At 46.0% G+C, this 10,833-nt stretch overlaps 1 protein-coding gene across 1 annotated transcript in view; it reads left to right on the top strand.

The window, feature by feature from the left end:
- Positions 1–4,232: 4,232 nt before the first annotated feature.
- P3H2 (prolyl 3-hydroxylase 2) overlaps positions 4,233–10,833 on the top strand; it is a 150,541-nt gene continuing 143,940 nt past the window's right edge. Inside the window, exon 1 of the mRNA XM_030330074.1 lies at positions 4,233–4,724. Within this exon, the coding sequence (XP_030185934.1) occupies positions 4,248–4,724 (477 nt within the window). The 5' untranslated portion in view covers positions 4,233–4,247. The remainder of the gene's footprint in view (positions 4,725–10,833) is intronic.

The raw sequence follows: 10,833 nt of genomic DNA, 5'->3' as shown, positions 1-10,833 counted from the left end.
CACCTCTCCATCCATGGAGGACTTTTTTTTTCTTATGGTGATAGATTGTTGGTGGTTTGCCTTTCACATTAACTTATTTGGAGGAAAAAAAAAGTCTTCAGATGATCCTATTTGTGTAATAAAAAAAGTATTCCAAACAGCTCCCTTGTCGCCAGCATCAACAGCAGCTGAACAGGGTTGGGTTGTTGCATAGTGAGAATTATTCCTTTCATTTTAAAGGAATCAAAAATGTTTGGGGCAAGCGAGAGCCCCGGTTACACATGATCAAAACAAACTACTATGAGATTTGCTTACGGAAAGTGTTGATTAAGTCTGCTGCTGAAGTCTGAGTACACTTTTCATTGTACCATAAGGGTTTTGCAGGAAAGAGAGAAGTCAGCTTTGAAAAATTGAGCTGATTTGGGGAAAATAAGAAGCATTTGAAGATCTCCTTTTTTCCTGAATTCCTTCCTGCTGGGGGTTTCCTAAAGCAAGTGGGTACGATAATACTGTCAACTTGTAAACAGAAGTCAAAAGGAAATTCAAGCTTCTGTCAAGATTCATTCCAAATATAATAAAAAAGGAAGTGATGGAATCCCTTTTAAGGCTTTTGGATGGATTCTCTTGTGCTCTGGCTGTCCTCTGAATTGTAAGGAATGGGGAACAAAAGCAAGATTGCACTCTACCAGTGCCCATCTTAGCAGAAACTCCAACATCTGTCACCTCCAATGGGTCCCTTTTCCACCTCTTCATTTTTTCTTACTTTCATGCATTTTTGTTTCTTTTCCCTTTTTAAAAAATTCACAAAGCTACTATCATCCAGTGTCCCAGACATGCAGCAGGCATGTTTTACTTTGTCAATATGTCAAATGAATCCTGCTGTTCCCGCCACTGCCTAGGTACGTGACCCATGGGCCTAAGTTTCCTCATTCATAATGTAAGGAAACTGAATAAGATTTGCTGTGCTTAAGCCATGTTCTAGCCCAGGGTTTTTCAACTTGTGCACTGTTGATACATTAGGGTGGGTAATTCTTGTTGTAGGAGACTCTCCTGGTCATCATGAAATAGTTAGCACCGCATCCTGCCTCTACCCATTAGAAGCCGGGTGTACAACTGTACTCTTCCCTAGTTGTGACAACAATGTCTCCTTGGGGATGGGGGGAACAGCACTAACTAAATCGGAGGTTCTCAAACTTTGGTGGATCTAGAACCCCTGGGGGACCTGGTAGAAACATTAAGGTCCATACATGATTCCACTTCAAAAGGCCAGGGCCTCTGTGTCTTTTACTAGTTTTTGGATACACAACGAAATTTGAGAATCACTCTCCATAAGAAATTGTATTAACGAAGTGATTCTCAAAGTATGATCCTTGCACAAAAAGCCTCAGGAACTTATTAGGGTTCAAGGAAGGAAGGAAAGAACCAATCACCAAGGGACTTGTTAGAAATACACATTTTGGAGCCCCATCCCAGTCTTAGTGAGTCCAAAACTCTGGCATGGCACCCAGTTGTTGAAGATATGATGCAGGTAAAGAGAAAGTGCATTCTTGGCACACCCAAGACATTCCAGAGTGTGAGAGACCCAGAGAGGACTGCCTTCCTCAACACACGTTGATGCCATCAGTTAGAGCCTTGCCTGGTATCAATTTCTCCATCTTACATGGCTCTTATCCCAATATGGTCATGAACATTTGTTCTGATCCAGCCTTAAAGGGGAGATTAGAATGTCCTTCTGGGGGAACAGATATCTGAGGATATGAGGACTGGCACATCTCGGACTCATGAATCCTCCATGGCACCTGGAGTCCTGACCCATGGGCTTACTCTTTGGGCTATGGCATTGACACTAGGCTGGTAGTTCTCAATCTTGGATTCATCTTAGAATCACTTAGGAAACTTAAAAAAAAAAAAATCTCAATGCTGAGGCCATACCCCAGACCAATTAAATCAGAATCTCTCTGAGTGAGAGCCGATTATCAGCTTTTTTGCCTTTTCAGTTGATTCCAACGTTCAATCACCTCTGAGATGTCAATTAATGCTTTCTATAAAGACACACAGGGTTTTTACAGAGGGAGATAAAAGCAGAAGGATATGCAGAAGATTCGAAAGCACTTGCTCAGATTTGGGGATCAGGAGGAAGTTTGGTATGGCTACAGACTCTAAGCTTTTGACTCTGTGCCAGTTCTTCTCTACGGTTTTCCAAGATTCTTCTACCAGAAGCCACCTTTGCAGGCTCTTCATTTCTACACTACTTTGACTAGAATCTAACATGTACCACATTCTACCTTGTATTATAGTGTCACATATTAAGTTTGTGTCCTGTACAACATTGTGAGCTTTCAGGAATAAGAACCCTGGCTTATCCATCTGCCGTTTTCCCCAGAATACCGAATTGAGAGCAAGCATCCAAAGACAGGAGTTTAATGGACATTTATGAAATGACGTGGGAATGACATGGAACCTAAGGATGATCTATAGCAAAGCCTCCTGGCACTTTGTCCCCAGCCACACAGCAGGACTGCCTCACCTAGTATGCTTCAAAACCTGCCACAAGCGCACTGATTAACTCTGCACTCTGAGTCTTATCTGAAAAGAGAGTCAATCCCTAGAGAAAAAGTCTGGGCGGGTGACCCAAGTGCAAATTCTGGCATACTGAACATTTAAAGCATTCAGTACACACTCAGCTCCAAACTGGAGCTTTTCCATCAGTGGAATGAGCCAGAATGAGAGAGGTTTGGTGGAGAAAAATAATAACAGCATGATTCTTTGGGGCGCCTCGGAATTACAAAGGCAAGGCTGTTCATGGTCAGAGTGGTCAAACCCAGCAAGATGAATGAAGGAAGGACCATAAAATTCTGGCAACCTCCTCAGCAGAGTGGGGATTCCACACACAAGACTTTTTTTTTTTTTGAAGATTCATTAACTAGATGATACATGTGGTTCTTTCCCATCACCCTTCCCTCTTGCTCACCATCTCAGTGGCGGAGGAGACTTTGGAGAAATTGCCACAGGCACTAGGAGAACACAGGAATGCCTTCAGGAGGCAGGTTGGAGTCAAGGGTCCAGTGAGTAAGCTCTCTGGAATCTTTGGAGAGTTTGGAGCCAACAAACAGGAAAGAGGGGCACACCTTGACTCAGAAGGTATTTATGAGAGAGGAGAAGCAGAGGAACAGGAAAGCCCCCAGCTAAAGTGTATTGGAGTCTGGCAGCCAGCCCTTTCTTTCAGCTTTCTCATTCCTAGATGGATGCTCATGGCTTAAGTCCTGGGGGTACTGGAAGTTTAAACTGCCTCTTTGTTCAACTCCTACAGTAAGAATTTCTATTTGAAAACCATTGGCTGTGTTGGGACATTTGCCTGTTGCAGAAGATGAGGAAGCTGAGGCTTGATTGCACAAGATACACGGGTGGTACACTAACAGGCAGAACGTTAAGGACGGCTTCGCCTTTCCAATGGTCCTCTAGGTCCCGTGATACCACCTGAGCACAGGAAGGTGGGCTATTTGGCTCCTCCCTTGCCCCCCGCTCCAAGGCAGACACACACACCCACTCAAAGTGGGATGAAAAGGCAAGGGACGGACCCTCCCTAAGGGAAGGCGCAGGAAACTCGGATTCCATTGGCCCAAGGTTGAGTCCTTCCTTTGCCTTTTCACACTTCTGTAAACTTGAACTCATTGCCTTTATCCTCAAGCCTCCGCACCTGGGCCAGTTGGTCCCCTGGTGCTTTCCTCCCAGCCTGAGATGGAACTTCAGTGCTTCCCCTGAATGTGACGGGCTCTGCCAACTGCGAGGCCATGCACCAATTCCAGAAGAGGATTGGAGTCCTAACCTAAGCCGGGGTTTCCTCCACTTTAAAAAGGGAGCATTCCCATCCATTCTGCAACGCAGAAGGGAGCCCACGTGGAAAGCACCGGTCTCGGACCGGCCCCTAGCGGAGCCCGCTCCCTGGCTGGCACTGGGCGGTGCGGCACCTGGCCTGCGGACGGCTGCGGCCGGGGCCTGCAGGGCGCGCGCTGAGCGCCGGCGAGCGGCTCGCGGAGGCTCGGGCAGCAGGAGGAGCGTGTGAGCTGTGGGCGTCCCTTTAAGAGCGGCCGGCCGACCCGGCCTCCGCCTCTCAGTCGGCGGAGCGCCGGCGGCCACCTGGGGCTCGCGGGGCAGCCGGATCGCGGCGGGGCCGGAGCTCTCACCGCGGAGGTGGGAGACGGGGCCCTGACGCCAGGTGCCTGAGCCGTCTGTGAGCGTGGCCGTCCCGCGCCTCTCCGCGCCGGAGGATGCGGGAGCGCATCTGGGCGCCGCTGCCGCTGCTGCCGCTGCTGCTGCTGCTGCTCCCGCCGCCACTGTGGGGCGGCCCCCCGGACAGCCCGCGCCCGGAGGCGCAGCGCGAGCCCGGGCCTCTGCAGCCCTTCGACCTGCTCTACGCCAGCGGCGTGGCCGCCTACTACAGCGAGGACTACGAGCAAGCGGTGCGCGACTTGGAAGCTGCGCTGCGCAGCCACCGGCGCCTGCGGGAGGTCCGCGCGCGCTGCGCCCGCCACTGCGCCGCGCGCCGCCCGCTCGCGTCCCCCGGCGCCGGCCCCGCGGCCGAGCTGCCCTTCTTCCGCGCGCTGCTGGAGCGGGCGCGCTGCTACCGCAGCTGCCAGACCCAGCGCCTCGGGGGCCCCGCGTCCCGCCACCGCGTCAGCGAGGATGTGCGCAGCGACTTCCAGCGCAGAGTGCCCTACAACTACCTGCAGCGGGCCTACATCAAGGTACCCAGAGCGCGCACCTAACGCCCCCTGCGGCTCCGGGACGCTCTCTCGAGCCCTCCCCCACGGCCCCTGTCCCTTGGCCGGCTCTGCTCCTTAACCTTTCAGCCCGCGTCTCCTTTTGCCTGTCTGTCTTCTGTTTGTGCATCTAGGTATCTGGTGGCCCAGGGTGTGTAACCAACACTAGATGGATGAACCGGGCGCAAGCCATTAGCTCCACTGGCATCAACTTGTCTCTCCAAAAGAGGACAGCATTGATACGATGAGGTTTCAAGGACCCATCCCACGCTAATTTTTGAGACTTTGGCACAGCCGGGTCTAGTATAAGGTCTTCCCTCCCTTCGTTTCTTGATCCAACCTCACCCCCATTTCTCTTCCGTCTCCACTCAGTCATCCCTGGTGTACACCCAGTCTGCAGCTTTTCTCTGAAGTTTAAAAGAAAACAACCTCAGAACAACAGAGTTAAAAGTCGCCTTGCTCTGAAACAAATTTCTTTTCTTCTATTTCTGCACCTTCTATTTCTTTTCTTCTATTTCTGCACCTACAAAGCAGTAAAGATCAAAAGTTAAAGAGCAGGTACTGAAGAGGTGAATCTGTGTGAGGCAATCTGACTAAAAGTATCTACCCAAAGTGCTGACTTACTCTCCTTTTACAGAGGGCTTCTGATTTCTGGAGGTAAGCACTGGAGTGAGTTATTTGATGTCAGATGCCCAGTACTCTCCTTTGGGTTTTATTTGTGTGTATTCAACCTGCCTGAAGTTAGTGTCGGCAGTATACGGTGTATGTGGGCATTTTATCCACATCCGCAATGTTGACGATCTATCTGGACGCTTCAGCAGAGAATTTAGTCTATTTCTGGACACCATCCATGACACTCTGAACTTATACTTTTCTCCTCCGTCCCCCACTTTCTGGCTTTTTATGTCAAGGTGTCAGTGTCTCTTCTACACCTGTTGAAGTGACAGCTTTGTGGGTTGGCCCTTACTGTTAGCCGGTAGACGAGGCTGAATTTCTAGGGTGGCAAAAATAGACACCATGTTCATCCATGTGAACACCATCCCACAAGGTCTGTGCTCTTGTGGGAAGGGCTCTCTGGAGATTTGCAGTTGTTTGTGGAGTTCAGGAAATCACAACTGAGACTACCAGTGCTATGGCTAAGGGGCTGGAGTCCACTAGACTAATATCTTGGGTAAGAAATAAGGATAAAGCCTGAATCCTTTCCAAGATTTGTCTTCTGCTTGCTTGTGCTTCTTGATGAATTTGCTAAAGCATGCATGAAGTATAAATCTGCTTTCTTTCGGATGAATGGCATGATTTTTCGTGGTCTTAGAGAAATGAGTCAATAGCAGAGAGGGAAGAGACCTTAAGTACCTGACAGCTGAAGATAAACTGAGCCAGTTCCCAGAATAGAATGTGTGGGTGGTCCAGTTTGGTCCCCATAGCACAGTCTTCCCAGGAATCTCAGACGTGAGGTTGGCAGTCCCACACCTTGGGGAGATTTTCCTTTCTCGTGTCTGGAGAAGGAACGCATACTCGTCTCCAGTCCTATAAAAATAAATAACCATGAGGTAACTTTTGAAATGTCGGTTTCTTTGGTTCTCCAATGAAGCCTGCATCGCTGTTAATGTCACATTTAGCAGTCATTCTGCTTCAGTCCCTTGGCTGGAGGGTCAAAATGGTGAAGCTATAGGTTTGACATGCCTCACATTTTTGCGGTGAATTGATCATAGGAATCAGCTACTCCTGGGCACCTCTGTGGGTGAACTGTTGGGTGTGACGGATCAACCAACGAAGTTTAAGACGTTCTCTCAAGAAGATGAACCCGTGTGCTAATTTCTGTTTTATCAGCAGTGTTTCTGAGAACGGAACACGTATCTTCTCCCTATTCACCTCTACTCTAATAAGCAAAGTTTCTTGGATCTACATAATTGATAATCTCTTGAGGAGATATTTGTGTTTCTTTGGAAATTCATTTTTGATGGCTGGAGTTTGTAGGGGTGTCTCTGTAAATGTGTAATAAGGTGTAACGTGGTTCCTCCCTCCCTTCTCCCAAGAACTCCACAAGTTCAGTCTCTGCTTGGCTTCCTGGGAATTTTAATCATAAACACATGCACGCACACACGCACGCACCCATGCATGCAGACGCCATCCTTTGAGAGTAAAACAAAACTCTCAAATAATAACAAAGTATGCTCAGGCTCTGACAAGTGTGGGTCCAGAAGTGCTTACTCGCTGATGATAGAATGAGGAGTTCTCTGCATGTGCCTGGATATGAGTGTGGCTCTTCATGTTGTTGAATTATTTTTGACTTCAGTGAACCAGGCTGCACTTGAAAAGGAGAGTCCTGGGCCAGACTGAATTCAATGGCAAGTTCACAACCAGAATTTGAGAACCATGAAGTCTATAATATGGTCAGAACTAGTGGGCTTCCTAGAGATAAGGAAGTACCGTTCTTCTCAGGTCAGGATTTACCAACTATAGAAGCTCTCAGGAGCTGCTGTTCCTCTACCATATCCCAGCTGGTGAGCTACTGATGGAAGCAGATTTTTTATACTAGTATGTTGGAGAGGAAGATGGGTTGAGAATTGCAAAATCTGAGTCCCATCAAGTCCAATTTTTCATTTCACAGCTGGGGAAAGGGAGAACCTGAGAGGGAAAGGGGCCCACATAAGTGTTACATATTTAATGGCAGAGGCAATAGGATTTGATGAAATGAGCACAGGACTGAGAATCAGGAGTCTGGGCTTTGTGGATAACTAATGCCCATGCCTGTGCTGTGCCTGCTGCCCGCTGGGGTCGCCTTAGGTCCCCCGGCATCCTGCAGTCCCCAGGGCTATCCTTCTGCCAGATTTGGACAGCTCCAGGGATGAGTAGGTCCTTGTCCTGTGGTATAACAGACACTCACTGCATTTATCTTAAGCGCTGCTCTGTAGAATGTTCCTTAAGAACTGGCATGTTGGGAATTTGTCTGGACAGCTATGAGGCAGTAGTCCCACTTGGTGTCTAGCCACACCTTTTTGTTTAAATGCAGGGTGAGACTCTTCAAACTTTGATTTTTATCATTTCAGATTGTTAGATACGACTCATCAGTCATAGCCCAAAGCCTAACATAGAACTTTCATTATAGTATTCCCTGCTCAGAAACCTTTAGTGGTTTCCCCTTGCTGCCACATAGTTGAATCCAGTATCCATAGCCCGGCTCCCCCCTAACCTTCCTGGCCCTATATTCCCCTCTCTGCCTCCTTCCAGCTAGAGGGGGCAATGGATGTTTTTGTGTATTTGATATTTTTGCACATCTGGGCTTTGTTTATTCTCTAGGTGGTGGGTAGGTTCTAGAATGGGATAGATCTGGAATTGAACTTTTAGTTCCTCAGTCTTTGGCTGCTTGACTGTGAGAAAATTATGTAAACTTTCTGAGCTTTGCTTTTCCCATCTGCAACATGGGGAAATAATAGGACTTATCTGATTGGTTTAGGCTAGGTTTAAGAGAAGATTTAGGTAAAGTGTCCTATTTCTCACTAAACACTGGAGATATAACATAATAAGAATAAACATATAAACATAGAAGAAATAAACATACTTCTTCTTACTAGTTTAATAGTAGATTTTTCCTTCTTCTGTACATGTTCGAATGGTAATTATCCTAACACAAATATACCTCTTTCTCTGAGGCCCTCCTTCCTTCTGTCTGGAGCTCCCAAGAGAACACAGTTTCTCCTTCCTTTGAATGTCCACAGCAAAGAATTTCTCCCTCTCATAGCATGTTTTATTTTTAGCTTTGTTTTCTGAGAAATTCCTTTATTTGCCTGTCACTTATGTGAGCTTCTTGACATCAAGAACTGTCTTAGTCATTTTTGCATCTCCTAAAGTGGGAGTTTCTAGATCTGGATGATTATTAGTTGGATGATTATTAATCATATAGGCATTAAAATATGATTTAAAATTAGAAATTTAGGTATAATAGATCTCAGTTGAGTCCTCAGCTTCTGTATCCCCCTCAAATATCAAAAACAGAGTGCAGTAGCAATAAACCCTCAGTGTATGTTTGTTGAATGATAATAGCTTGGTTTCTTGTGTAGAGATACTATTGGGAAAGATCTTTGTATGGCAGCCGGAGGTATCCTCATACTAGTTATTTGGTTTCTTGGCTGGTCAGTTGCAGCAGAAACTTACAGAAAGACTGCAGATTCCTTGACTTCTCACTCTTTTCTGCTTGTGAGTTCTGGCTAGTGTTGCAAACGTCAGTCTCTTTTTCCTCCATCTTTTTTTTTTTTTTTTTCCTAATTTAATTATTACTTAAAGCTATGCTTCAGAAAATCTTTGACACATTGTGCCTGTTTTATGTATATTTGTTGAATTTAAACGAACGTAAGAGAGATACTTTTTTCCCCTTATCTCTGTGCTTTATATTCAGGAATACTTTGACAGTAGCTGTTTTTCTCCCACTGTTCCCAGCCTTTGAATAAAAAACAAAAACAAAAAGCAAAAGACCAGTGCTGCTTATTTATTTTTTTGACTTAAAAAAAGCTTGCCCCTGCATGTTTTGTTTCTGAGTTGGTGCTTTGGGCCATTTGACCTTTGTTTTTCTTCTCAGGATTAAAGGGGGGGGGGGGGGGGGAAACGGAAATAGCAGTTAAGTTAGGCAATCCTATCTCCCTCCTGGAGTCATCTCTTGACCATAATCTATTTTATTAGGGGTTTCTAGAAAAGAAAAAAAAAGTAAACCCAAGGAACTTTCTTAATCTGCTTTATCAACTTCTTTCTCTTTCTAGATGAATGCCTTAACAAAACAAAACAAACAAAAAATGGAAAGCCTAGGTCACGACTGCTAGTTACTTCTGAACTGTTACTTTGGAATAGAAACCTTTTTTGTGTCCCTTTTTCAAAACTTTTTTAGCTCTATGTAGACAGTATACATTTTTCCCCCAAATTATTTCAAATAGGAAGTTAACTTTATGTCTTCTTGAAATAGCTGTTCTGAAATTGCCCTAGTGATTATTTCCTCAGGGATATGGCTTTTTTTTTTTTTTTTTTTTTTTGGTTACAACTGGGCCTTTTTCGTGCCTGAATCATCAAAATCCACTGGTAGCATCTTTGTGTCCCACTTCTTAGGGAGGAAACCTTGGAGATTCTTTGTCTAGGAGCTTTTCAGTCCTATGAGCCAAGGAATCAGAATCTCAGTTGTCTCCATTGGGGGCTCGTCCATTTGGGGCCTCCCAAATGGAGCTCAAGTCTTTATTAGTCATCCATAGCGATTACAAATAGGAAGTGCCACAGAGGGTTTAATATTCAGCTTGATGAGAGCAGGAACTGCTTATAAGCTTTTCTCCTCTCCTAGTCTGGTGAATCAGGGATTCCTTTACAGGTTTTCATAAAGGAAAGCAATACACTGCTTGTCTCTCTTCACAGATTCCATCTCTGAGAATCAAATAAATGCATTCTGTCACTAATATCATTAGCTCCCTGATAATTTCCAGAGGGATAGCGGTGTGGAATTCCTCTGGGAATGTTTAATAAAATGTCAGCTTGCTTCATGGATGGGGCTTGATACATTCTGAAAGATGGCTGGGTTCACCTAAAACAAAAAGTCCTGGGATTCGCTGTAATAATGGTTCTTCTGTATTGCCGAGGAATTGAGTAAACAGGATTTCTTAGAATCACATACAGATCTTAGAGCTGGGGGAGAGAGAGAGAGAGAGAGAGAGAGAGAGAGAGAGAGATAAGTATTTTGCTGATGAAATGTGGTCTAGCAAGGGCGACAAGTGAAAATGGTTGCAACTATAACGATGCTGTAGCTTGAAGGATCCTCAGTGATCATGAAGTCCGTCCCTGTCACTTACTAGCTAAAGAGACTGGCCTCAGAGTTTCCATAACAATTCAAGGAGGGTCACTAGGTGAAGCTGAGTTCAAAATGTAGGTGTTCTACTTTCTGGCCAGTGCTTTTCCCAGACTCTATGCAGTGGCCATGGCTACTTTCTGAAGGACTGTCTGGTGAATCAGTGGTGTGGAGGAGGTCTGCAGGGGACCTGTTGCCTTCGGAGACAGAGGAGACACAAGGCAGAGCTTCCTGAACTGCCCTGCCCACCCTGCATTTTCATTCACATGATGCATA

The sequence above is a fragment of the Lynx canadensis genome, chromosome C2 (genome assembly GCF_007474595.2).
Source record: "Lynx canadensis isolate LIC74 chromosome C2, mLynCan4.pri.v2, whole genome shotgun sequence".
In the NCBI taxonomy this organism is placed as follows: Eukaryota; Metazoa; Chordata; class Mammalia; order Carnivora; family Felidae; genus Lynx; species Lynx canadensis.
The sequence above is the reverse complement of the archived record's forward strand: the minus strand, read 5'-3'. Positions and strand labels throughout refer to the sequence as shown.